The sequence below is a fragment of the Trichosporon asahii genome (genome assembly GCF_000293215.1).
Source record: "Trichosporon asahii var. asahii CBS 2479 unplaced genomic scaffold scaffold00002, whole genome shotgun sequence".
Taxonomy (NCBI): domain Eukaryota; kingdom Fungi; phylum Basidiomycota; class Tremellomycetes; order Trichosporonales; family Trichosporonaceae; genus Trichosporon; species Trichosporon asahii.
The window spans coordinates 648,711-674,008 of NW_014040922.1; the positions used below are offsets into that span (position 1 = coordinate 648,711).

General features: G+C 59.3%; 10 protein-coding genes across 10 annotated transcripts; 5 read left to right on the forward strand and 5 right to left on the reverse strand.

Moving 5' to 3' along the window:
- Positions 1-442: 442 nt before the first annotated feature.
- On the forward strand, positions 443-769 carry A1Q1_00059 (uncharacterized protein; the record flags this gene model as incomplete). The annotated part of the gene is made up of 2 exons (XM_014328900.1): positions 443-478; positions 536-769. The coding sequence occupies 2 exons, from the start codon at positions 443-445 to the stop codon at positions 767-769; spliced, it is 270 nt and encodes an 89-aa protein (XP_014184375.1).
- A 2,946-nt stretch (positions 770-3,715) lies between these two features.
- Positions 3,716-5,628, forward strand: A1Q1_00060 (uncharacterized protein; the record flags this gene model as incomplete). The annotated part of the gene is made up of 3 exons (XM_014328901.1): positions 3,716-3,870; positions 4,012-4,746; positions 4,863-5,628. 3 exons carry the CDS (start codon positions 3,716-3,718, stop codon positions 5,626-5,628), a joined length of 1,656 nt encoding a protein of 551 aa, XP_014184376.1.
- Positions 5,629-6,175: 547 nt separating this feature from the next.
- A1Q1_00061 (uncharacterized protein) lies at positions 6,176-6,857 on the reverse strand (the record flags this gene model as incomplete). The annotated part of the gene is made up of 3 exons (XM_014328902.1): positions 6,176-6,308; positions 6,520-6,632; positions 6,699-6,857. 3 exons carry the CDS (start codon positions 6,855-6,857, stop codon positions 6,176-6,178), a joined length of 405 nt encoding a protein of 134 aa, XP_014184377.1.
- Positions 6,858-8,286: 1,429 nt separating this feature from the next.
- On the forward strand, positions 8,287-10,232 carry A1Q1_00062 (uncharacterized protein; the record flags this gene model as incomplete). The annotated part of the gene is made up of 5 exons (XM_014328903.1): positions 8,287-8,462; positions 8,592-8,620; positions 8,793-9,149; positions 9,216-9,280; positions 9,435-10,232. 5 exons carry the CDS (start codon positions 8,287-8,289, stop codon positions 10,230-10,232), a joined length of 1,425 nt encoding a protein of 474 aa, XP_014184378.1.
- A 427-nt stretch (positions 10,233-10,659) lies between these two features.
- On the reverse strand, positions 10,660-13,851 carry A1Q1_00063 (uncharacterized protein; the record flags this gene model as incomplete). The annotated part of the gene is made up of 1 exon (XM_014328904.1): positions 10,660-13,851. The coding sequence occupies one exon, from the start codon at positions 13,849-13,851 to the stop codon at positions 10,660-10,662; it is 3,192 nt and encodes a 1,063-aa protein (XP_014184379.1).
- Positions 13,852-14,209: 358 nt separating this feature from the next.
- A1Q1_00064 (uncharacterized protein) lies at positions 14,210-17,659 on the reverse strand (the record flags this gene model as incomplete). The annotated part of the gene is made up of 1 exon (XM_014328905.1): positions 14,210-17,659. The coding sequence occupies one exon, from the start codon at positions 17,657-17,659 to the stop codon at positions 14,210-14,212; it is 3,450 nt and encodes a 1,149-aa protein (XP_014184380.1).
- A 660-nt stretch (positions 17,660-18,319) lies between these two features.
- Positions 18,320-19,948, forward strand: A1Q1_00065 (uncharacterized protein; the record flags this gene model as incomplete). Its single annotated transcript, XM_014328906.1, has 1 exon — positions 18,320-19,948. The coding sequence occupies one exon, from the start codon at positions 18,320-18,322 to the stop codon at positions 19,946-19,948; it is 1,629 nt and encodes a 542-aa protein (XP_014184381.1).
- A 231-nt stretch (positions 19,949-20,179) lies between these two features.
- On the forward strand, positions 20,180-21,442 carry A1Q1_00066 (uncharacterized protein; the record flags this gene model as incomplete). The annotated part of the gene is made up of 1 exon (XM_014328907.1): positions 20,180-21,442. The coding sequence occupies one exon, from the start codon at positions 20,180-20,182 to the stop codon at positions 21,440-21,442; it is 1,263 nt and encodes a 420-aa protein (XP_014184382.1).
- A 225-nt stretch (positions 21,443-21,667) lies between these two features.
- A1Q1_00067 (uncharacterized protein) lies at positions 21,668-22,471 on the reverse strand (the record flags this gene model as incomplete). Its single annotated transcript, XM_014328908.1, has 2 exons — positions 21,668-21,962; positions 22,131-22,471. 2 exons carry the CDS (start codon positions 22,469-22,471, stop codon positions 21,668-21,670), a joined length of 636 nt encoding a protein of 211 aa, XP_014184383.1.
- Positions 22,472-22,663: 192 nt separating this feature from the next.
- On the reverse strand, positions 22,664-23,500 carry A1Q1_00068 (uncharacterized protein; the record flags this gene model as incomplete). Its single annotated transcript, XM_014328909.1, has 2 exons — positions 22,664-23,036; positions 23,163-23,500. 2 exons carry the CDS (start codon positions 23,498-23,500, stop codon positions 22,664-22,666), a joined length of 711 nt encoding a protein of 236 aa, XP_014184384.1.
- Positions 23,501-25,298: the final 1,798 nt, after the last annotated feature.

Genomic DNA, 25,298 nt, shown 5'->3' on the forward strand with positions numbered 1-25,298 from the left:
GAAACAAAGCCACCACCTCCGATTAGCCAAGCCTGGGTTAGTCACCATCTCCCGCCTCCCATTCAGTCAACATTTGATCAGTAGATACCCCTGCACCCCTGCACCTCTCAGCTCACCTCTGTATACCCCTACGTATCGATAAAGGGCATGCATAGCACACCTTAGTAGCGTCTAGAGATCTCCCCCGAGCACCTGGTCGCTCACTGGTGTGGTGAGCGAGAGGAGCGAGAGGGGCGGGGGCGGGGTGCGTGGGGTGCGCGGGGTGCTGCGGGTGGGAGAGAGGCTTGGGGTGTGGGTGGGTGTGTAGGTGTGGGTGCGGCGGGCGGCGTAGGCGTAGGCGCAGGCGTGCCCCCTCGACTCCCCAGGGCGATGTATCCGCCTTGAGGCGCGGCGTCAGAATACCCAGCCTCCTGTGCACCTCGAGTCCCCCCTCTGCCCCACCATGTCCTACGTGTCCCCCGTGTCCCTTGTTTACGCTGTACCCAGCTCCGTTCCCGCTGGCGAATGGGTATCCCGCCACAGACCACGGGACTAGTTCACCAAGCCCGGGCTCGAGGCCGGGCTCGAGGCCGGGCTCCAGGCCGGGCTCGAGAGATGGAGGGTGCAGGAGGGGTCTGAGGGCCGAGTCGGAGGGGAGGTCTGGAAAGTCGGCAAGTGTCTCCAGGTGTACGAGCGGGAGGGTCGAGGCGTACCGCGGTGGGTAGGAGCGGGCTATGTCACTTGGAAAGTAGCGGAGCCAGGCGAGGGGGAAGACGGAGGTTGGGGCTGAGAAGTTGAGGCGCTGGGGGATGGGAGCCATAGCGCGGGCTTCGAGTGAGTGATCGTGTTGATAGAGATGAGGGTGATGCTGGTGAAGAGCTGGGATGAGAGTCGACGGTGAGAAGATGATTTGGTGGGAGAATGAGGGAGTGATGGCGAGAAGCAACAGAACACGGCCTTATTGTTCCACCTGCACGTCTGCTGAGTCCTTCACAACCTATTCCCATCCTTGCACTCCTCGCACACGGCGTCGCTTCTCACGATTCCATGACATGGGCAGTGGGAATGTACAGACAGTGTCGTCGTTGCGCTATCAAGCCGCTACACTGGAGGATGTGTGCCACACGCGCCCCGCATCTGCCCCGGATCTGCGCCCTCGCACAAGAGTTGCGCCCCTCGCAACTTCGCGCATGAGACGGAGCGTCCACGTCCCAACCCCTCTGACGTCTACATAAACAGACCAAGTCTATCTTTCTCCTCTCTCTTTCTCTTATACTCCCCCCAACAAAGACAAATGTGATGAGTACGAGGTGAGCTGAGAATTCGCTTGAGATTAGCTGACGACAGAATGCGTGCCTCTCACAGCCATGGAAGAGCGGAACGGTACACTGTTCTAGCTTCGTTGCCAGCTAACCCTCAGCCCTGTCTAGTGGGCTGCACAAGAGCTTCCCGAGCTGACTCCAGCGTTCTCGGTGAGTGTGATCGTGAGCTAACTTCGTATTGGGCAGAGCTGACTCCAACAGACCGCACCGAGGCGCGTGGCTGCCCAAGTCACCGAAAGCTGGCTCAAAGAGCTCCGTAAGCTGTCAAATCCTGGCAACAGCTCACCTCAGAGCATAGCCTTCAAGCAGAGTATGAGCTGATTCTTTCTCTACAAGCTGACATTGACAGTCCCAAGATCGATCGAGCACAAAGAGGTTAGAGCTAACCACACATCTGATGGCAGAGCTGACCCGCAGTACTTATCGTGAGCTGAGGGGCACGCTGTTTGAGCTCATCCCAGTGTTGCGCTTGACGGAGAGTACAAGTGAGCTTAACTCCGCGACATCCTAGCTGACACTCGCAGGCCGCTCGCGACATTGAACAGGGACAGTGAGCTTAGGTTATTCTCGAAGCTGACGTCGGCAGTCCCTCAAACGAGATGAGGTCCGCGATGTGATGGTAAGCTTCATCAATCGCTTCCCCACAAGCTGACTTCCAGCGCAAAACGATGCGCGAGGAGGAAGTGGCCAAGTGTGAGTGAGCTACGCTCTTAAGGGTTGAAGCTGACCATAGCAGGCTGTCGAGTATGCTCGGCCCAGATAACAGAGGTGGGTGAGCTTCATACGACATGGCCTCGAAGCTAACTTTACCAGTGAATCTGCGAGACGCGTGACTGTGAGCCTCAATATAGCGCCGAAGCTGACGTGTCAGAGAGACAGGTGAATAGTGACTCGGAAATGTGAGCTTTCTCTACCCCGGGAGCCAGCTGACTCTGTCAGCAAGGTGCAGATTCAATGCCAATGAAATGAAGGTGAGCTTGATCGCCCACCAACAGACAGCTGACAACAGGCAGCTGAAATTGCCTGCTGGCTTAAGTCCTGCGGCAAGGCGCCATCGGGCTTTCAGCAGCGACAGGATGGTGAGCTACTCGTTCACTACATCTGTGGAGCTGATGGGCAGGTCAAAGTCTTGTCCCGACATCTTCAGCTGTTATCATCAAGACTAACAGATCCTTGCGAGAGCACGTTAGCTGTGGTGTTCCGCCCCGAGCTGACGCCCAGCTTGGAGTCTGGACAGAGCCGTGATCTTCGCGACGAGCATCCTAGCCCACCGCTGATGACTGGCCACGCCTCTGCACAGGTATGAGCTGCCATATCGATAAGGTGGAGATCAGCTAATATCAGCGAAGCGCCGACAGGCTGCTTGCCCGGGTTATCAGGGTGAGCTACGCAGATGACTCGTACCGCTGAAGTGAACGTACAGCGTGGCAGTCGAATCTGTGAGCTATGCGATCCTCAATTGTAGCTGACATTCAGCGGAGACGATAAATTCGCAGGACACACTCCGACGGATTAGCTGGAGGGTTATCGCCGCCAAGCTGACGCAGACAGTTGTGGAGAGCATCGCGCGCGCCTGCACAGGCTGGGGCGGGTGAGTGAAAACACGGCTATGGCGGAGCTGAGGTGCAGCATGTTGTATGGTTAGCTCATGAACAGCGGGATCGGCGGCATTGCGAGGACAAGGGAGTATGCTGTGGAGGCCTTCCTCATCAGCTAACCGACAGATCAGCTTGATTGCAGATAAATTCGGACACCCAACAGCAAATGTCCTAAAGCCTGGCACCGCCATCCCAGCTTTGCTCCAAGTAAGCTCTTTCTTCCCCACTGGCTTAGCTGACCCGTCAGTCTCCGCAATGGATTGGTGTGGTGTGCATTTTCTACGCGTGTGCTGAGCTGTTATGGGAAGAGATGCCGATTCGACGGCGAATGCGGTGAGCTGGAGATATGTTTGAACAGTAAATCTGACAACAGCTAAATCACTAATCGATCACTCAGCAGCCTTCATGCTGATGCCGCCTGCCCAGACCCGGTCTTCAGTGAGCTGAGCAGTTCTCGTCTCCAGCTGACCTCAGCGAAGTGAAGCCCCTCCGCGATCTCCTGTCCAAGGAGCGCGCAGAGAACCAGGTAAGCTATGCATCGGCTGCGCTTCCCAGCTTACTTCATATCCCTCGAGCTCAGTGAGTATTTCGTAGTCAGTATGCAAGGAGTGTGCAACATCGAGATCTGTGCATGGACAAGATGAGATCGCCGCACGCTTCGGTCATCTAACATCCGCCTACGTCATGACCCGGCGATATCCGACACCCCGCCCAGGAAATCCCAGTTGCTCAGTCAGCACTCCAAATATCTCGGCCCCGGCTTCTGTTTGTTTTCGCCCAGTCGCCCACACGTCCATTCCTTCCTACAACGAAACGATGCCGGGCGCCAGCGAACGAACGCCGCTCATCGCGCACGGGAACGGTCGTGCCAATGGAAATGGAGCGGTCGCGAGGGGACCGAAAGCTGCTGTTGGAAACCGGCCGCCGCCGTTGAAGTATGAGCTGTCGACACCGAGATTCGTCGCGATCCTGTAAGTAGGCCACGGTTGAAGCCGGAACACCTTTCCCTGCACTAAATGCGTGCTTCTGGGCATGTTACGGCTTCGATCTCTGAACTTCCGGTGGATAGATCAAGTCACCAAGCTTCCATCTTGATGACAGCTAACTCGCAGCGCTGGCATATGGTCGTCCAACTTTGTTTTCGCCCTGCAGTCCACAGCGATTCCAGTGCTCGCACCAACATTGGCCTCGCAGTTTGCGCACTCCGAGCTCACGTCCTATCTCGGCTTCTCCTTCTCGCTGACGAACACGCTCGGCATCCCGGTCTATGGCGTGCTCCTCGACAGCTTGGGGCGCCGGGACGCGATGACGCTGGCAGCGTTGCTCTTCGGTCTCGGATCGCTCATGTGCGGTCTTTCGCGGAGTATCTGGTCCCTCATCGCCTGGCGTGCCGTCAGCGGACTCGGAGGGGGCGGCCTGCTCGCCTGCTCGGCAGTCATCCTCACAGATCTCGTGGAGCTGCAAGAGCGTGGCTTCTACCAGGGCATCATGATGACCATCTTCGGTCTCGGGGCTCTCCTCGGCGGTCCCGTCTCGGGCTGGATCATGGACAAGGGCGAGTGGCCGTGGGCATTCTACCTCCAACTTCCCATCGTGCTCTTCTGTATCGTGACCGTGCGCTCGTTCCTGCCAGACCGCAAGCTCCCCAGCTCAACAACGGCGGGCGAGATGGTCCGCGCGCAGCCCATCCCGCTCTCGACGGCGCTGAAGGGCCTCGATTTTGCGGGCATCGCGACGCTCTTCGTGAGCTTCTCGGCCCTCATCGTCGGCCTGAGCTTCCACACGGCCTTTTTCCTGCCCTGGTCCGACATTCGCGTCGCTGGCCTGCTCGCCATCGCGGCGGTCACGTTCGTGCTCTTCCTCCGTGCCGAGCTGCGCGCCAAGACCCCATCATCCCCCTCGGCATGTTTGCGCGCGGCCAGCTGAGGGCAATCTGGCTCTCAGGCTTCCTGCTCCTGTGCAGCAGCCAGATGTTCCTCTTCTACGTGCCGCTGTACTTCTCCCTGATTGGCGCGAGCGGGTCCGCCTCGGGCCTCGTCGTGAGTATCTGCTCCGGCGTGGGGCTCGCGCTCGGCTCCCTCATTGGGGGATGGTACATCCGCCGCGGGGTGGGCAGCTACACGCGGCTAGGCAAGATGGCGCTCGTCCCGCCCATCCTCACCTGTGCCATCGCCGCGACAGAGTGGACGTCCTCCTGGCCGCAGTGGGCGTACTACGCCACGGTCCTGCCGAGCAACCTGGGCTACGCCGTCTTCCTCGTTGTCTCGCTCGTGTCGACGATTGCGTCCGTGGACGCACAGACGATGCCGAAAGCCACCGCGCTGCTCTACACTGTGCGCTCGCTCGGCGCCACGCTCGGCATCAGTCTGGGCGGGTGCGTGCAGATCTGGGCCCTGGTCCGTCAGCTCAGGAAGCGGTTCTATGGTCCCGGCAGCCGGAAACTCATCAACAACATTGTCCGCCAGAAGAGCTTCATGTACACCCTGCCCGAGGAGCAGAGGCAGCAGGCCGTCGAGGCGTACCTCTCCAGCCTGCGCGCGACGTGGGCCGTCGCTGCCGCTTTGGCCTGCTGCACCCTCCTGGCCAGCACGTTCATCAAGGAGAAGCGCCTGCCGGGCAAACAGCAGCTGGAGCAGGCGCAGCAGGTGCAGGACGAGCGTGCCATCGGCTCTGTCGGCGACGATGGCAGGGTCGCGGAGCGACGCACGGAGCATAACGCCTCAGCATAGGAGATCGCAGGAGATCGTAGACGCCGCCTCCGTCATAACGCGGTGTGCCCGCAGCAAGCAGCGAATAGAATCCCCCATGTAGCCTAGATGCCACCTTGTGCTGAGTGTTGTTACTGGCCAGTCGGGTGTGCGCAGATCGCCGCATTCAGTGCCCACACACTTACCCCGGATCCGAAGCCTGACTCGCTCTCTACAGTGAGCCATGATTGGTCCCGCACCCGATCGCAGCGTCATTGTCCGCTGCTTCGACGTCAGTTGCGCCCCCGCACTCGTCGTCGCTGCTCGTCGTGTGTGTCGAGCTCGTCGCTGCTGGCCACGATGCACAGCATTGGATTAGTGGCATCTCGCAACGCTCGGATTGGTGTGCGGGGAGAGGTGTGGTGCAGGGGTATTCATGCATAGTTTCTTCTGACTCTACTTCCACGTACGTCGATTGGCTACATGTAGTCTCTCCTGGTCATCTCGTCGGCGGCGTACCGGGCGGTGCATGCCGGGGCGGCCGGGCTTGGCACGCCGTCACGCTCCGCTTCGCTAGCATGCGACACGTTTACCTGCCGGGCTGGTTGGCGCCGACCTTGACCTCACCACCACCGCGCGAGGGGTTCAGGTCAGACTGGCCGTCGACCTTGAACTGCTTCTTCTGGGGGGTTCCGTTCTGGAGGATGATCTTGATCGCGGCCCTGGTGGTGTTAGCTAGATATACTACTCCCCGGGTAGCTGTGTGAGCTGCGTAGCGGTCGGCCGGTCGGAGAGGGGGCATCCAGATCCAGATCCACCGCGGACGGGGATGCCCACCGCCCCCTCCTTTCCGCACACGACTGATGGCTGATGACCACCAGCCGCATGCAGCTCGGGTCCGCTCGCTGCAGTCGCTCTCGCTCCTCTACTCACTCCTGAGACTTGTCCTTGACGTTCTTGTTGTTTCCGCCGAAGAAAGCGTTCTCGTACTCCTGCTTCGAGACGGGGGCGAGCATGCCGGTGTGTCCAGACATGTTCGACTTATACTGTGGGGGTTAGCTGGCAGGACTAAGGCAGCTGGCAGGCCCGCAGCCTGCGGTGAGCACACTCACGATGTTGAAGTTACCGATGAAGCGGGCGAGGGCGATCGACTTCTGTCCCTCGGGCTGCTCCCTCCACTGCTTGAACTCGTCCTCGTCCGAGATGAAGACGATGTACTGGTCCTCGTGCTCCGAGGGGCGGTAGATGACGGCGAGAAGGTCCTGGGTCATGGTTGGTTGTTGGATTGAAGTTGTCTTGGTTGGTGTGAGGATGGGAAGACTGATCTTGGGTGAAGGGCTTGTTATATAGTGTTCCTTGGCTGCGAAAGAGGCCGGGTGTACGGTGATACTTGGCGGAGTGCTACGTGGTGTTCTCCCCCAGCCAGCGAGCAGCCTGGCTCACCGACGGTTCCGGCATTCAACGCCCAGTATACGCCATTCACCCACTCACCGCAGCGTCTGATTGATGCCTGCTCAACTGACGTCATGTGGCATGCTCTGGACATGCGGGTCTTGCCGGCTGCCAGGCACCGCTTGCCTATGAGGCCTAGGCCTTCTTGGCATGCCTAGAGACGCCGCTCGCCTACTGGGCATGCCTACGATATCGCGCCCGCACGTGATACTTCGGAAGCAAATGTGATCCTCGTGTGAGCCGGCTCAGGGACAGACACGTGCCCGGGTGTACCTGGTCCCTCCACTTTATGAGCGCGCTCGCGCCCAGGCGTCGCGGGCAGAGCGGCGCGAGATCGAGGGCAATCGAGGGACATGAGAGGACAGCGGCGCGTAGATGGAGGACGCGTACCGACCGACCATCGTACGACGAAAACGAGAAAAAAGGGTATCCGCCCTACCTCCCATCAAATCATCGCAAGCTCAACGCAACGCACCACACCAGAGACCCAGCAGAGCAGAGCACAGAAAGACGCGTGGCGCCATCCCTGCTCTCCCTGCTCCCTCAGCGCCCCCTCGACCACCCTCATGCCTCCCATCTGTGCTCCAGGCGCGAGCCTGAAGGGCTGAAGAGCGTCCGGAAGGTGTCAGCCTAGCGGCCCTGGCCGTCTAACGACCCAACGGCGAACGACAGAACGACGGGCAGCAATGGGGCAGGCGAGGGCAAGGGCGACGGGCAAGGGAGGCGGCAGGATGGGTCGATGTCCAAGATAATGCACATCAGTAGCGCCCTGATTCGACCTGAGCAAGGTGGTACCATGTACCTGTGGGCCGTGTGCAAGCTGTGGGCTGTATGCTATGGGTCGACCAAGAGCCAAAAGCAGCGCAAGACCAGGCGAAGATCGTGCCATAGGCCCAGGTGGCCCGCCTGGGCTGCACCCCCCACCCGGGCCTGGTGCTGTGTCGTGTCGTGTAGCCCCCCCGGCTGATTAAAAAAAGTTAGTACGAGATTGATCGCATCGGATTAACAGCAATCTCTCCCCGGACTAACACCCAGCCGCACCCAACCACGCCCAACCACCGCGTCAGGTATCAGACCACCACCCTCAGCCTGCAAAGCAATCGTATCATACCGCACCGCCAGCCTACCACCTTCCACCTCGCTCTGCTCAGCGACCTGTCATTGTCCTTTCCGTACTTATTTCGTCCCTAGACTTCTCCCTCTCTTCCTCTTCCCCTCAACCCCATACCCCGCAACATCACATTCAACATGGTTGCCGCCTTCGACATTCCCCAGCGCCCCGCCAACGTCGGCATCAAGGCCATCGAGATGTACTTCCCCAAGAGGTGCATCTCCGAGGAGGCTCTTGAGGAGTTCGACGGTGTCTCGAAGGGCAAGTACACCATCGGTCTCGGCCAGAAGTTCATGGCCTTCACCGACGACAAGTGAGTAGCGACAGCTAGCAGCTCGGTCATTGTTTTCAAGCTCTTCCCCAAATCCCAAATCTCCGATGGGGGGCGAAAGAGCTTGCGGACCCAGCTAGCAATGATTCGGAGCCAAGCTAACGTTTACAGGGAGGACATTAACTCCATCGCCCTGACTGGTGAGTAGAGCTCGCAGAGAGTCGGTGGTGCCGGCGGCATGAGCAGTGTGGTCAGGACGCTTTTTCCAGCCGCCCCGAGCTAGCGTACGAGCGAAGCGTTATCGGAGTGGTTCTAGCGACCTAGCTGCAGCTTTAGGACCTGACAGCGAACACGAGAGCTGACCGTGAACAGTCGTCTCCGGCCTTCTCGAGAAGTACAACATCGACCCCAAGTCGATCGGTCGTCTGGACGTTGGCACTGAGACGATTATCGACAAGTCCAAGTCGACCAAGACCCTCCTCATGGACCTCTTCGCCGAGCACGGCAACCACGACATTGAGGGCATTGACTCGAAGAACGCGTGCTACGGCTCGACCGCCGCTCTCTTCAACTGTGTCAACTGGATCCAGTCCGAGTCCTGGGACGGCCGCGACGCCATTGTCATGTGCGGAGACATTGCCATCTACAAGGAGGGCTCTGCCCGCCCTGTCGGCGGCATGGGTGCTTGCGCCATGCTCATCGGCCCCAACGCCCCTATTGTCATGGAGCGTGAGTAGTCCTGTGACCAGCAGCACAATAGCTGCACTAGGAGGGATATTCCAGCTGACATTCCAGCCGTCCACGGCACCTACATTGCCAACACCTGGGACTTCTACAAGCCCGACCTGAACGCTGAGTACGTGAGTATCAAGCCGACGATTTTGTTTTTTCTGCGCCGCCGGAGTCCGGAAAGTGGCCAAGTGGAGGTATGGGAAGGTGGAGGCCTGTGCGTCCGCCCTACCTGCGTCCCGCTCCGCCTCTTCCTCCGCGCGGCGCCGCATAGCTGACGAACAGCCCACTGTCGACGGCCCCTGGACCATCAGGGCCTACCTCGGCGCTCTCGACAACGCCTACTCGACCTACATCGACAAGGCCAACGCCTCGCGCGCCCGCGCCGCCAAGAAGGCCGCCGCCTCTGGCCAGGCCAACGGCACTGCCAACGGCACCTCGTCGCACGACGGCATCAACCAGTTCGACTACGTCTGTCTGCACTCGCCGTACGGCAAGCTGGTCCAGAAGGGCCACGCCCGTCTCTTCTACAACGACTACCTCCGCGACCCGTCCAACCCCGAGTTCGCCTCGATCCCCGCCGAGCTCAAGGACAGCGAGAAGGAGAAGACGTACATGGACAAGACTGTCGAGAAGGCGTTCATGGCCCACGCCGGCGAGCACTACAAGCGCGCGACGGACCCTGCCTCGTCGTGCGTCAAGCGCTGCGGCAACATGTACACTGCGTCGCTGTACGGCGCGCTCTCCTCGATTGTGAACAACATCCCCGCCGACGAGCTCAAGGGCAAGCGCATCGGCATGTTCGCGTTCGGTTCTGGCTGCGCGGCCTCCTTCTACGGCCTCCGCGTCGACGGCGACGTGTCCGAGATCAAGCAGAAGATGGACCTCACCAAGCGCCTCGACGCCATGGAGGTCGTCCCCTGCCAGGACTACGTCGACGCCCTCAAGCTCCGCGAGGAGAACCACAACGCCGTCGAGTACGTCCCCAAGGGCTCCATTGACAACATCTGGCCCGGTGCGTACTACCTCGACAACATTGACAACCTCTTCCGTCGCTACTACAAGAAGAAGCCTGTTGCCTAAGCAACCCAGGCTCGAAGCGCGGGGGGTTGCATCGGGTGTAACGATGACAGGGACGATCTTGGCTTGATCTTGAAGGGATCACGGACAGTATCGACGATGAGGGAGAACGGGGACGACGCGGATTAGACTAGAGCGCTCTCAGCGCAAGACGATAATAACTCTCTACACAACTCCATATGGTTTTTGGCATTTTTATCATACAGCGAGAACAACACCTATATACCCCGCTAAAATGCATACATCACGCTACGCAATACACACCTGCTGCAGGTTGCGTTCTTCTCTGGACGAAATAATGCATGGATTACGTGTGACTACTGATGTGCTTGTGTCGTTAACTTCGTGTGGCTTATGTGATCGGATTTTGAGGGCCGCGTGGGAGAGTGCAGATGTAGATGCTGATGTCTCCAGGATGCAAGGGCTACGGCTACGAAGCCAGGCGCGTGCGGCACTTGCCCTGTCCCTCCGTGGGCGGGTTGAACTTCTCGAGCTGGCACGCATTGTCGGCATTGGCCGCCGCAATCTTCTTCATGCTGGCGTCCATCTGCTCGAGCAGGTACTTGGCGCGCTGGTTGATGGGCGAGCTCTCGCCCCACCAGGACGTGAGCCATCCCCTGCTCTTGTCGCTGAGCTTCAGGCCGTCTCCCTCTCCAATCAGCGCCTTGAGCTTGTTGAGCTCCTCCTCGTAACCCTTGATTGCTGCCTCGGCGGCGGAAATGACGCTGTTGTTGTACGCAATCTGGCTCGCGGCCGCGAACGTGCTGTCCGCCTCGAGTTGGCGGAACGCCTCGCGGAACACGGGCTTGCCCGGGCGCACGGCATAGGCGCGCCCATCGCGGTAGACGATCGTCACAATGTCCCGCTCCTCCATCGCCTTCAGCGCCATGTCGCCGCCCTTGAAGGGGTAGTACTGCAGGAGCTTCTCGTAGGACAGCTCTGGAGCGCGCGCGAGCTCAGTGACGAGCTTCCAGGCCTGCGCCCTGCTCCACGGGAGAGAGGCAGCGTCCTCGCTGTCGTCGCCGAAGGCCTGCTTCCTCAGTTCGACCTCATTGCGGAGCACGATGTCGGAGACAGCCTGCGTGATGCTCTGCCCGCCGCGGACCTTGTACACGAGCAGCTCGAGGTCGACCATGCGACCGCCGAGCTTGGCAATCGCATCCTTCTCCTTCTCGGACAGCACGTACTGCTTGGGGTTGCCGTCCTTGTCCTTCTCGGACGAGGAGAGCTTCTCCCGCACAAACTCGAGCGAGTTGTACGTGTCTGCGTCGGAGAGCGTGACGTGGTTCAGAGGCTTGGACGGCAGAGCGTGCGTCAGCGTCTTGGTCGTGAGACTGCCTTCGCCGACGACGATGACGTGCGCAATCTTGTTGTCCAACAGACCCGCGCCCCACTCGGCAAGTACCTTCCAGAGGTCTCCCCGGGCCGGCTTTGCGCTGAAGTTGCGCAGCACAACGATTGGGAGTGTGCTGATTGTCTCGGCATTCGTGTCAAGCACAGGCGCCTCGTCCGCTGCGTCCTCGGACTGCTCGGCGGGCGGGGGCTTGTCTGCGAGCGCGGCCTGGGCGCGAGCAACCAAGTGCTCCGTGCTCTCCTCCTTTGGTTTCGGCGCACGAGCGTCCTTGGACGTCATCGGCTCCTGCCCAAATCCGAGCTCGGACATGACTCCGTTGCCTGCGATGCAGTCGAGGCGGCCGTCATGGTACGTTCCGTTGTTGATCGACTCGCGAGCCGCCTCGTGCATGAAGTGCGTCTTCTTCTCACGCTCGGCATGCCGCGCTGCCTCCAGCCTGTCCTCCTGCTCATCTTGTGTCACGCCCTTCAGTGCGGTAGTGACGACATCGAGCATGTTGCGCAGCTGCTCGTCAATCGGCGTGCTGAAGCCGGCCTTCTGTCCGATCAGGCCCTGAGCCGCCAGGTCGATCAGGCCGTTCATGCTTTGCAAGAATGAGAACACGGGCCAGTAAGACGTCTGAGCTGCCAGGTTCTTCACGAGGTCGCCGTCCGTCTTCGCCTTCGCGACTTCCGCGCAGTCGATCTCCAGCGACGGTCGGTGCGAGCCCTCAATCATGCGGTGCACGAGTTCGTGCTTGCCGCTGCCCGGAGGACCGGTGACGACAATGAACGTGGAGGGGAACTCGCGGATCCACTTTTCGATGTTTGCCTCAGCCTCCATCCTGTCCTGCCAGGATGCGCGGCCGAGATCGTCGACATTGCGCTTCCGCTGCGGGCGGTTACGCTGCCCCGTAAGCGTGTTGTACACAGGAAGCCAGATGTTGTCGCGGACAAACTTGACGGTCTGGTACTTCTCCAAATCCCACGTTCCCTCAATGTCGTTGCGCACGAAGAAGGAGCGGATGGGGTCGAAGAAGCTGTACGACAGACCGCCAAGGAGGAACGCCAGGATCGGAATCGCAATCTTCGGGTGGTCCCTCACCCAATCACGGAAGTAGTGCCCCTTCAGCGGCTGCTCATAGCAGATCTTGAGGGTAGAGCGGGTCACATCCTGGTCTGGCTGCTTCTTCACGAGGTCATAGTCGATCTGGCTTGTCGGCGTCGAGTAAGAATGGAGACAGTTGCTCGCTGCGACTGCTGTCGAGATACGCGAAAACTTCAGGATGCTGTACCTCAGCGCACCGGCCGGTACCGGCGACGGCGGTACGATCTCGATAATGCGTCCGTATGGTCGGAACAAAGAGTAGAGAACTTCCTGCCCGACGTCCGGACCAGCGAACTCGACCTTGAGCTGCGAAGACGGGTAGCGCGACAAGTCCTCGGTCCACTGGCGGCCTTTGACGACCCAGGCACGACCGGCTCCGGCATCGCGTTGCCACCCGCGCAACTCAGGCTCGCGGACTGGAACCGCTCCACCACGATAGTACTCGTGTCCGCTCTCTGTCTTGGGGGTGTTATGCCGGTCTGTGAAGTTGCTCCACCACTTGCCGAGCCAGGAGGGCCATCCGCCATGCTTCTGCGCACTCTCGAGCAATGGCGGGAGGAAGAGGGCTGCCGGGCTGGTGGGTTCAGGTGCCTCGTCCTCAGGTGCGTGCTCGTGAGTCCAGCCTTGGTGCTTGCGCGGAAGCTGCGTCAACTTCGGCTTCAGGTAGGTGAAGTGGAAGAACACGCCGCCGTCCTTGCGCGCAATCTCATACGACTCGAGTCGGAACGCGTGCCGACCCTTCAGTCCGCCGACGATCTGGTTAAGCTGCTCCATGATCGTCTGCTCCCGAATCTCAGCGAGCTTGGGGCGAATGTCGAACCCACTCAGCCTTATCGGAAGGACGTTCGAAATGTAGAATGACGCGTGTTGCCGCGCGGCTTCAACGGCTTCCGGGTCGGACGCGTCGAGCTCCTCCTCCTCGACCTTCTTCTCTTCAGGTTTCTCCTGCTTTGCCGCCTCAGAGTCCTCCTTCTTGGCAGCATCTTCCTCCTTCGGAGGTGGCTGCGCGTCGTCGGCATAGAATCGGATACTTGGGGCGACCAGGCGTGACAGGGAGCTGGTGGCGACTGTCGGTCGCACGAGTGATGCCGCCGGGAACTGCGGCCGCAGTAGGGAAGACGCGCTGCCCATCAACGGCTGACGCCGCATCAAGGACAGCGATCCCCTTCCTCTCGGGATCATTGCTGATACGTTCTGTCTGAGGCGAGGATGTAGTGTGCAATGAGAAGGTAGAGAAGTCAACAGGTGCGACCTGGATCACGCCGGACGCGGTGCCGATTTCAAGTGTTTCAGGTCCGACGTCATATCGCTGCGCCAGCTGATAGGCTCTTGGGTGGCGCGATCGGGCCAGGCTCACTCCCTTGGTGCCTTTGGAGTGGGATCTGCTCGAATGGTGGCGAGCATGGTGGCACGGACGGTCTGCACGGTGAGAGTCATGGCAATGCATATGCAATTGAATGGGGAGAGTAGTATGCTGTATATGCTGGAAATGCTTGTAATGATAATGCTGTATCTGCTTATGACCACCGCTCACGATCGCTTACACGTCACTCCGCTCCATCCTCAACTTCCTCCGCTGCTGCTTTCGACGGTGCAGCATCACGAGCCCGACCGTCTTCGCGTAGAACCGATTCAGCCGAGCGAGAAGCAACGTGGGCGAGCGTTTGCTCACCGTGCTGTCCTCGTTCTTCACAGCCACATTGTTGAACTCGGGCAATCTCACCGGCTGGTCGTCGCCGTCCTCGTCCGCGCCAACACCAACCCATGCGCGGTACTCGCGCTGCTCCTCGAGTTGGCGATACGCCTGATCGAGGATTGCGAGAGTCTGCTTCGACGGGCGCCACAGAACATCCGTCGGTCGCCAATACCGAATCAGAGTAAGGTCGTTGTGCTTCCAGTCGTCCTCCTCTCCTGGCTCACGGTACTCTGCCGGTGCGTACGCCTTGATCTCAGAGCGGCGGTTCGGCCGCCGCATGTCGGCTGCGACGTCTGCGGAAGTGAGGGGCGCCTCTTCAAGCAGAGTTGGCTCGGGATCGGCGTCGGTACCTTTCAAACCGAACTCTGGCTTCTTCCTCTGCGGAACATCGGCGTGTGCTTCGACTTCGGAATCGGTGAGTTCTGGTGCATTGGCATGCACGTTGGCCGTAGCATCCACAGCCTGCAGCTCTCCATCGGAGCGCATAGCACGGAACCTGCGTCTCCGGACATCGTCGAAACGAGGAATGAGCACACGCTCAACAACGCGGAACGCCGACTCGACGTCTCCAGTGAGCGCCAGAGCGCGGACGAGGTGATTGTAGTTCTGCGCGTCGAACCCGAAGCCGGATGACCGAACGGCGGTCCAAAGCTGCTGAATTCGGTCGTGGAGACCAGCTGCAGTGAGACTTTGGATCGTGACAGAGAGTGGGATGCAAAGCAGGTTGTTGCGCGAGCGAACCGCATCCATAACGGAAGACTGCGGTGTCTTCTGAGGAATGGTGCGGCGAGCATCCCGGAAGAGCTTAGACCAGAGTCGGTACACCATCTTCGTGTGACCCGTTCGTCGATAGGCATCCATGAGGACAGTCGTCAGGTAGATCGAGTTGCCGCCCTTCTCTTTCACGATGTCAAAGTACCGGCGCGCCAGGTTCATGTCGCCGTTGCGACCAGCGGCCGCAATCAAGGGCGAGAAGATGTTGGCAGCGACTAGGCCCTCCGACTCCGCATGGTTCGTAGATGTGATATGTCTGTAGACCGTTTTGGCGAAGTTGTCACCCTGCTCGAAAGAGCTGTTCCCCGGGGCATCAGCAAACGACTTCGTCAGAAGACCGTAGGTAACACTGCTCGGGATGACCTTGCGCGAAACCATGGCGTCGTACGTTTCCTTTGCCTTGACTCGGTCGCCGCACCGGATGAAGGTGGAGAGGAGGATTGAAAAGGCGTAGACATTCGGAGCTGGGGAGAGGAAGTCGAGCTTGCTTCTGGCATCCATCTCCTCGAAGAGAGCTTGGACCATCAGCTGGTCACCGTGATCGGCGGCAGCTTGCATGGCCAGCGCCCACAGGTGCTCGCCAGGTATCGTCACCTGCCTGAACTGTCGGAGAGTGACTTCGAGCGGAGCGTTTATCAGGACAAAAGCCTTCATGATGATGCCGGTGAGGACCTCGCTGCTCAGCAGATGCGACGGTACACGGTCACACCAGTCGGCCGCGTGATCCCATTCTCCGGCTTCGAGGGCAGCATTGATGACGGCTGAGTAGGTGATAGCGTCAGGTGTACGTCCCGCTCGGACCATACCCTCGAACATCAAGTCGGCATTCACGTAATCACCGTGCTTGGCAAAGGCGGAGATGAGCGAAGTATACGCCTCCACTGTCGGCTGGACACCGTTTACGATCATTTCGTCGAACAAGCGCACCGCGGCGTCGGAATCACCTCGGTCGGCGTAACGCGATAGGAGGCTGAGGTAGGGTCCCAGCTTGGGAGTGATCTCAGATGCTTGCCTCAGATACTCGTGCGCGCTCTCCAGGTCACCAGCTGCAGCATGAGCACGCTGCATGACGAAAAGAGCGTCGGCGCTCTGCATGGCAGTGCTTCCGAGAAGGTGCTGGAGCGCTTCCTCGGCTGCCTCCACGTCGCCTCGAGCCGCAAAAGCGTTGGCGAGCGCCAGCTTATCCTCGCGTGTGGGGCCATAACGAGCGGTGAGATGATTCCAGATGTCTCGGGCTTCCTCAGTCAACCCCGCATTCGCGTAGACGCGCAGCTCGATGGAGAGCGACGAGTGAGGAAGGTTCGCCCACTTCTCGCGCATGCGGGCGAATACCTCCACAGCCGCAGGCAAATGTCCTTGAGCCGATAACCGCTGAGCGAGCTCAGCAGCTAGATGCGCCGGTACGAATGTCGAGTTGAACACCTGCGTGATGCTGCGCCAAACGCTGTACGCTTCACCAACGCTGTGTTTAGAGCTGGCAAGAAAGGAGGCGAGGAACGCGTTACCGAGCATGTAAACTTGTTGAGGCTTCGGGTTCTGGCCCTTCTCCAGCTTGTTGCTGAGCCAGCCGATGGGGTCGTTGGTCAAGCTGAGCCCAGACTGGAGAGCGACGCGGAGCTCGCGGATGTCTGCCGTGTCGTGCCGAGTACTGTCGATGCCGGTGAGAATCTTCATGAGTTTCGGAGACGACCTCAAAACGACTTCCGGGATGTCTGCAACCCTATCGGTATCCCTTAGGAGATTGACGTAGGCTTGCACCACTCCAGCCGTCCCTTGCGGGAGAGCGTCGATCACCGTTACGTCGGCCGACAGCTTCTCAGCATCGCTCATAGACAACTTGAGGCCGAATGCCATTGATCGTAATGCAGCAGCCCAATCTCCAGTTTGAGCCAAAGCAAGACCCAGTAAACAGCGACCGAGGCCGTGGGATAAAGGAAGCTGGCCCCAGCCCTCCTTATCCAGCTGCTTGGTCTGAGTCAAGGTAGCTGCAAGCCACTCCCAATCCTCCGGTGTCGCTTGCGACGACCTGCAGAAAAGCTTGGTGACGGCAAGCAGCCTTCGGTACGGCAAAATCATCCGCGGATCGTACTTTCCGTCTCGAAAGCGCTGGACAAACTCTCCCGGCGTCTTGGACTGAATGAAAAGCGAGTGTTCCTCAGCTGGCGGTAGTCGTACCCAGTCGGGCAACGGCACTGTGGACGGTCGAACCTTGACTCGTGGCGGTTTTCTCGGTGTGAACACGACGGGCAGTTCCGAGTCCATTCCCTGTTCGAGAGCCGAGGCCGAGGACGCAAACCGTCGTAGAGGTACCGAAGAGCGACGCTGAACCGTTAGCCGACCTGTCCGAGATAGAGAGCTGGGAACACTTGCCGAGGAAGCCTGCTTCGCCAGTCTTCTGTAAGCCTGCGTAGACGGACCGGCTCCATCGAGATAAGACGTCGTGACGAGCCTCAGAACGTGGGCGCCGGTACTGGAGACCAGTCGCGACATGGCGATGGCCTGTTGATTTCTTCCGGCCATCGCCTTCGTAAGGAATGCGTCTCAGCGAGCTCAGCAGTCGAAAGAGAGCATAGCACGAGTGAAGAGGGGGTCGAACGGTCGAGGCGGTATTCTCGGGCGTGTCGGCGGCGCTGCAGTCGTCGCGGAGCACACGTTGGGGTGGTATATGAAGTTGGGCAGTCGACGGAAAATCGCGGAGGCCAGACTTTTGGTGGTGGTCTCGGGCGGAAATGCTGATACGGTGAAGTCAGGCGTTAAATTGATTCCGCTGCGGCTGCCACCTCGAAATCAACGCCTTCCTCTTGGTCGGTTGCTGAATCGCTGGTGTCAACGAAAGCCGGCAACTCGTGTGCGATCGTTGAAGGACGGTCGTTGTGAATGATACAGTCTCAACAGAAGACAGACGCAGCCGGAGTCGGTCGCTCAGGTCGCGTCGGGGTCGGAAAGGAGATCCTTCCCATGCATAAGCCTTCTCGGGTTCAGAAACCGTCTTCGTAGTGAGGGGGCTAGAAATTCGGAGTCGCCCCGCGGTGGAGGCTCTCACTGACGTTGCCGCACGTGGCGACCATACACCGCCAGAATTTATTGGTCACCCCCCTCTATCCCCGCGATCGCGACTTGCAATGTTGCCACTTGCGACGAACAGTCGGTACAGTCAGTCACAACAAAACCCATCCGACAATGTCTCTCGCAGACCGACTGCTCGCGGACCTTGACGGCCTTTCCGATGGAGAGGAGGAGGCTCCTCAGGCCTCGTCGTCTTCGATGCCGCCTCCTCCCCTCAACGCTAACGGCAAGCGGTCACTTCTCGACGACCTCGAGGATGATGTCGAGCAGGACGGCGACCTGAAGATGGAGGACGGAACCGATGCCGTTGGATTTGTGCCAGAGGGTGGTGTTCGACCCGCGGATGAGCTTGACCAGGACGAGGTCAACGCAACGGACATGACGGATTACGGGGACGTGACCAAGGTCGCAAAGCTGATGACGGGCAAGAAGCTGAAGGAGGTGCTCGCCGACATTGAGCGGTATACTGCCTCGCCGACCGACATGTCGACTGCTGCCGGAGCGCTGGAGGAGAACCCCGAGTATCATCTCGTTGTGACGGCGAACAACATGAGCGTCGAGGTCGACAACGAGATCATGCTCGTGCACAAGTTCATCCGCGACCACTACGGCGTGCGCTTCCCCGAGCTGGAGCAGCTCATCAACGACCCATGGACGTACATTGCCGCCGTTCAGGCCATCGGCAACATCGACGACCTCACGAAGGCGACGCTCCCGTCTTCGCTCCCGGCAGCGACCGTGCTCTCAATCACGCTGACGGCGACGAGCTCGCGCGGCAAGCCGATTACCGAGTCCGAGTGGCAGACGACGCTGAATGCGATCGAGGTTGCGAACCAGCTCAAGTCTGCGCGTGAGGAGATTTTCCGTTTCGTCGAAAGCCGGATGTCCGCCGTCGCCCCGAACATCAGTGCGATCGTCGGAACCAACATTGCAGCCAAGCTGCTTGGTCTGGCCGGTGGTCTCAACGCCTTCTCGCGAGCGCCGTCGTGCAACGTCATGCTGTACGGTGCTTTGAAAAAGTCTCTGGCAACGACGCACCTGAGTGCGGCTGGACAGCAGCGTCACACCGGCTTCATCTTCCAGTCTGGTCTCGTGCAGAGTGCTCAGCCGGAAGACCGGCGGCGAGCGCAGCGCGCTGTCGCTGCCAAAGTGGCTCTCGCTGCCCGTATCGATGCGGGCAAGTCGTCCCGCGACGGAAGCTACGGGCGCAAGCTCCTGCGGGATCTGGAGAAGAAGATTGCCAAGATGTCCGAGCCGCCACCCAACAAGATGGTCAAGGCTCTGCCGGTGCCGCAGGAGACGGCGCGGAAGAAGCGTGGTGGTCGCCGCGCCCGAGCGCTGAAGGAGAGGTATGCGCAGACGGAGTTGCAGAAGCTCCAGAACAGGATGGAGTTTGGCAAACCGGAGGAGGAGACGGGTGTCGACGACGAAACGGTCGGCCTGGGTATGATCGGCAGCGGCAAGGTGCGCGCGCAGGTTGTCGACCAGCGAAGTCGCGCGCGCCTGTCCCGTGCAAACAAGCTTCGTACCCAAATGCTCGGACGCAGCGCGCTCTCCTCCGACTCGGCCAGCGGTACCTCTACCTCGCTTTCGTTCACACCTGTCCAGGGTATTGAGATCGTCACGCCAAGTCTCAGCGCGGCGCAGAAGGTCCAGGAGGCGAACGACCGGTGGTTCGCCAGCGGAACGTTCACGCATGTCAAGAAGGACAAGAACACGCTCCCGGGAGGTATGCAGCAGTAGGCTGTGGGGGCAGGATTGTATCTAGACGTCGTAGAGATGCATTCAGCAGCATAGACATTGTACAACGGTTGCGGGATTGTGTGCGTAGTAGGGGCCGAGGACGATAGCTCGGATAACGATCATTCCAGGCACGGCTCCATTTCGCACCTGACCGGGTAGGTCCACCCTCACACTGATAGAACTCGACGGGGTGCACATGGCTCTTTACCCATCTCTCCCCAATCGCTCGCCATGGAATTCCGATCGTCATCAATCGCAGTCAAGGATGGACCCTTCCTTGCACCAAAGCTCCCAGTGGAGCTGTGGGGCTTGGTGTGCGACAAACTGGGGCGTGAAGACCTCGCCCAACTGCGCGGCGTGTCCAAGTTCTTCCTTTCATTCACACGCCCGTTCTTCTACCGCTTTGGCACCTTCTCACGGCTCGGAGTGCACTTTCCGCACGCCCCGACCCCGTATCCAAGTTTGGATCTGCCGGAGCTGGGCAACGCAGGGCTCTACGGCGAAGAGCGGAGACGCTTGCTGGAAGGTATCCGGCGCCTCGAACTCAAGAAGCACACGACGCACGATTGCAGTGCATTCTATGGAATGGGTTGCCAGTGGTTAATAAGGAATATCAAAGTCGACGTGCTCTATATTGAGCTGCATAAGTGTCTCCTTCACGAAGACTTTGAGGGCACGCTTCCAGGTGCTTTCACCCACGACGACCACGAAGGATTTTGTCAAGAGCCTGTCTCGGTGACGCGTGCACGGAACGATCCGCACCCGCGGCCGGATTGCCGTACTGTTTGCCACATGCTCAGGAGCGAAGGATATGGGGCTCTGGGCGTACGTCCGCGCAAGGTTGTCATCCGCAATGCGCCAGTGCGATGGAACGAGCCAGACCAACCTGAGCGCGATAGGTTCCGTCGGTGGCCCAGCGGCGAGGAGTTCACCGTCGTGCTCGACTCGGCGGACCGGTGGCACTGGTACGACTACGAAAATGACGACTTGCCTCGACACTACGACTGTCGTCTTGTGCCGAGTTGGGGCTTCCGACCCAAACCGGCCGCCACGGCAGAAAAGCTCACAGTCGTGTTCTGGCAGCCGCTGACCGACGCCGAGCTCCCGTGGCTGCCGCCTTGCGGGCACTTCTTTGGTACCTGCGACGCCCGCTCCCGCACGCAGTCCAAGTGCCGCGCCATCTTCAAGATTCTCGTCGGGATAGCTGGCGTGCTGGCGGGCTCGAGGATCCGACATGTCACCATCGTCGGTGCGGAGAGGATCGGCGCACTGCGATACGGCAACCTCCTCAGCCATAAGACCGACCCGGACCTCGTCTGCATCCCTCTCCATGACATCCAGAGCTTCATGGTAGAGGCCATTGAAACCACGTGCCGCAAGTTCAATCTTCCGCAATGGACGGGCAAGATCGACTATGTCACCTTCGCAGACTGGGTGAAGAAGGATGATTGGGAGGACGTCTTCAAGCGGAGAGAGGTCAGGCCGTGGCTTTGAGGGCGTTTGTCCAGAGCGAGGTACAGTACGCCAAGGGCAGTGAGTTAAGCTCGACGCCCATGCTTTCTTCGGTTGTTGGATCGGCGTCAGTTCCCACTTCAAGAACGGCTCTATCGTTATTCGTAATGGCATCGTTTGATTATATCGCCTCTGAGCTAGTCTAGCAAGAAGGGATCCCGGGGATGCAGGTACATGCAGACACAGTACAATTACATTGGAATAGGCCTATTGCAATGGTGTATCTTCCGCGATAGGGATTTGGACGATCTTGCCGCCCCTCGAAGCCAAGATGTAGGGTTCCTGCGAACAGTCGCCGTACAGCCGATAAACCTTCCTAGTCACCGCCTCGTGAACGTCGGCGTATGGTCCCAAGTCGAACGGCACCTCACGCGGGTGATCTAGCCAGGCCGAGCGGGCGTCCTCGTGACGCACGTAGAGGAGGTCGAGAACGCTCACAATCTTGCCCTCGATCTCCTCCAGGCTCGGCAGGTTTGAGCGTTTTGTTGTGGCCTGGTATAAGCTGATATCTCAATTGTGTTTTCTACGAACAGCTTGGTACGCCTGGCGCGCCAGAGAGGGGAGACTCGAGCGCCACTCGCTCACGTGGGCGGGCATCAGACCATCGCACTGCTTACGCTGCGACACCCAGTAGTTTCTGCAGTCAGCTCAGTCTTGAAACGGAACTCACAGCTCCATCGCTTTGTCCGCGATAGCCAAAGTGACCGTGGTGTCGGACAACCCATCCACCGCATCTTGTCCTTCCGCTTCGGCTGTTGCCCAGTCGCGACTGGCGGTATGACAGGCGACACCCACCCGTAGTTCGACGGAGCCGAGGTCGCCGCGTCCTTCCGCGAAGCGCCAGCTCCGGCAGGGGAACTCTGGAGGTGGCTCTGAACCAGGATCCGGGCCCCGGAGTAGATATTTGCTGTGAGGATTCACTGCCGCTTCCAACGCAAGAACCTTGCGGGGAGCCTTGCCTCCGGTACTCTTCCCTTTGCTATTTGCGATTGCCAGCTCAGGAGAGCCCATATTGGAATGTTTTGGTGAAAGAGTGAATTGGAAGAAACGAAATGGATAATCGATGTGGTGGCAGAGTGGCTTGATGATGTGCGACGAGGGGCGTACGGTTGAGTCAACCGCGCATGTGAAATCTCAATACCGCGCCGGCTGTTGTTGTTCGGGTCTATCACAGTGGCCGGCGGATCACACACGGCGGCTTGCTTATTCGCGGTTTAAGGGGTCGTGCTGCTCAGGCGCCGGAGAAGCGTCCGGGAGTAAGACTTGGACGGCTACACCATCCCTCATGGACAGCCCATACGGCTCCCGGGTCCAGCGACCATTACGCAATGTGTAGCAATACTCAACGGTAGCCTCGTGAGCCTTCGCATACGGCCCAAGATCGAACGGCACCTCGCGGGGCACGTCAAGCCACAGCGAGAGTGCGTCCTCGTGTCGTGTGTAATGGAGCTCAACGGCGGCGACGATCTCCGCTTCAATGTCCTCCAGTGCCGGTAGGGTTGTTCGCTTGGTACATGCCTGGCGTGAGCTTGCACAATCGCTCCAATTGGCTCCTACTAACCAGTCCGTACGCCTGCTGAACCAGAGCAGGCAGCCCCGCTCGCCACTCCTGCACATCCTTAGGCACGCAGTTGTCGTACTGCCGCCGATCGGAAGCCCAGTAGTTCCTGCGGTCAGCTAAGATTCCGCCATCTCAGCTTACAGCTCGATGGCCTTGTCCGCGATGGCCAGTTTGACCGTTGTGTCGCACAGCTGATCAACAGCATCTTGCCCTTCGTCTTCGGCAGCAGCCCAGGCGCGGCTCGCGGCATGGCAGGCCATCTCAACCTGATGTTCGATGGAACCTATGGTCCCGCGGCCTTGAGGAAGTTTCCAAGATCGACAGGGAAACTCAAGTGAGGGCTCGATGCCGGGGTCAGGGCCACAGTAGCCAGTGTTGTTTTCGGGGTCCATGTCCACGATATTGTGAACCAGACGTCTGCGTCGACGGTGCTGGGCCTCTGGTGGGTGGTTGGGGACGGGTGGAACATCGGCTGTCATAGCGAGATAAGAGGGTGATGGAGAGATCTTAGCAGGGGAATAGAGATGTATTGGATAACTAACCTCAGCCTTCTCGATGAATCACAGAGCTAAGCAGCCGCGGCTTATCACTGTTCAGGGGCAAAAGCGACAGTGCCGTCGGACAGTGTTGTGAGTCCGCGATGGAGAAACACATGCTTCCGCAGTGCCCCCCAGTCCTCCCTGAATCCAGTGACGAGCAAGTCGATAGTCATCTGTGAGTCACTCAATCCTCGCGCTTCTATCCGTTTCGACCATCAGATACCTGATCGTCCGCATCCGAGGCTTGTCGAAGCTCAAACTGTCCTGGAAGACACCGACGGTCACCTAGAAGCACGTACCAGAAGCCTCAAGTCTCCCCGGATCACTATCACAGAACGCTGCTTATAAGCTTCAGGAGCGTTCATGACAGCTTACTCTCATCTTCCGCGCCTGCTCAACTGCTTACCCGACCTCCATCCCAGAGCCTGCGGACCTTCTAAAGGCGCCGAGGAGCTCACTCTCGCGTCTCCCGCCTCTGAACATTAGCTTGCACCTCTGAACGATAGCTCCCACCTGCACGATAACTCAGCCGGTTGCCCTCCCGTTCCCCTTTCACTTCGGCTGAGGCTGGAAGTCAGTTCGCCACAGCACAGAAGAGGCCGACGGACCCGTGTCCCAGCCTTGTCCAAGCTGTTTGTCAGCTCTTCCGACCGACGCGAGCTCACTCCACCTCGCGATACTGGTCGTCAGTTCCTGTCAGACCCATGTAAACTCACACCCGACTTCTCTCATGCCGTTTTCATCTCACACATCCGCTTGGGCGGGTATGGGGCAGCTTGCGGCGGCGTTCCAGTCTGAGTGTCAGTTTGCAAACGCAGTACTCCAGCTCACGCGATCCGCCTTCTCGGAGTCTGCCCATCAGCTCTAGTCATCTCGCGGATGCTCATCTTTGGTGAAGGCCGGTGGCTAGTTTACTCTCGACCACAAGGGACTCACACTTGGGCGTGCTGGCAGTCAGCTCCAAGATGCCACAAAGGTAGCTCACTCCTCAACCATCGACACTGCCGGTAGATTCCCTCCGCTACCGAGCAACTGAACCTCCCCCTTTCTTCCCTCGGAGTCCTGAAGGTCAGCTTATCATGTTCAAATCAGCTCGTCCCACCTCACAACACTGACCATCAGTTTCAAGAGCGCGTTGGAAACTCACCTCCTCCGTTCCTCTTTCCCGAAGCCGTTGATTAATAGCGTTCGCTCCAGCTATTCCCACTTTGGCGAGCCTGGTGGTCAGTTGAGGCACTCGAACGCCTAACTCACCTGGCTCGGTCTTGCTAAGAATCAGCTGATGGCATTCAACGGGCAGCTGACTCCGTCTACGATACTGGTCCGCGGTACTGGGTGTCAGTTGAATCCATCGAGTTGACAACTCACCCCTACCTTCCCCTCGTCAAGCGCTGGTGGTGAGCTCACACCTTCGGAGTAGCTCAAGCCACCCTATTCAGAGACTGGACGTCAGTTATCACGTTCCCCCCTTAACTCACGTCCTTCCCTTGGCAGATTCTGATGCTCAGCTAAGCGACACTCTCGAAGCAGCTCATAACCGCCTCGCGACACTGAGTGTCAGCTAACCTGCGCAGACAAGAAACTCGCCCCTTCCTTCCCCTCGGGGCACGCTGGCAGTCAGCTAACACCGTCAGACTAGCTTAACCCGTCCTTGTCAAGACTGGACGTCAGCTATAACCTTCACGTTGATAGCTCACCTCCCTTCCTTACCAGGTTCTGATAGTCAGCTACGCAGCAT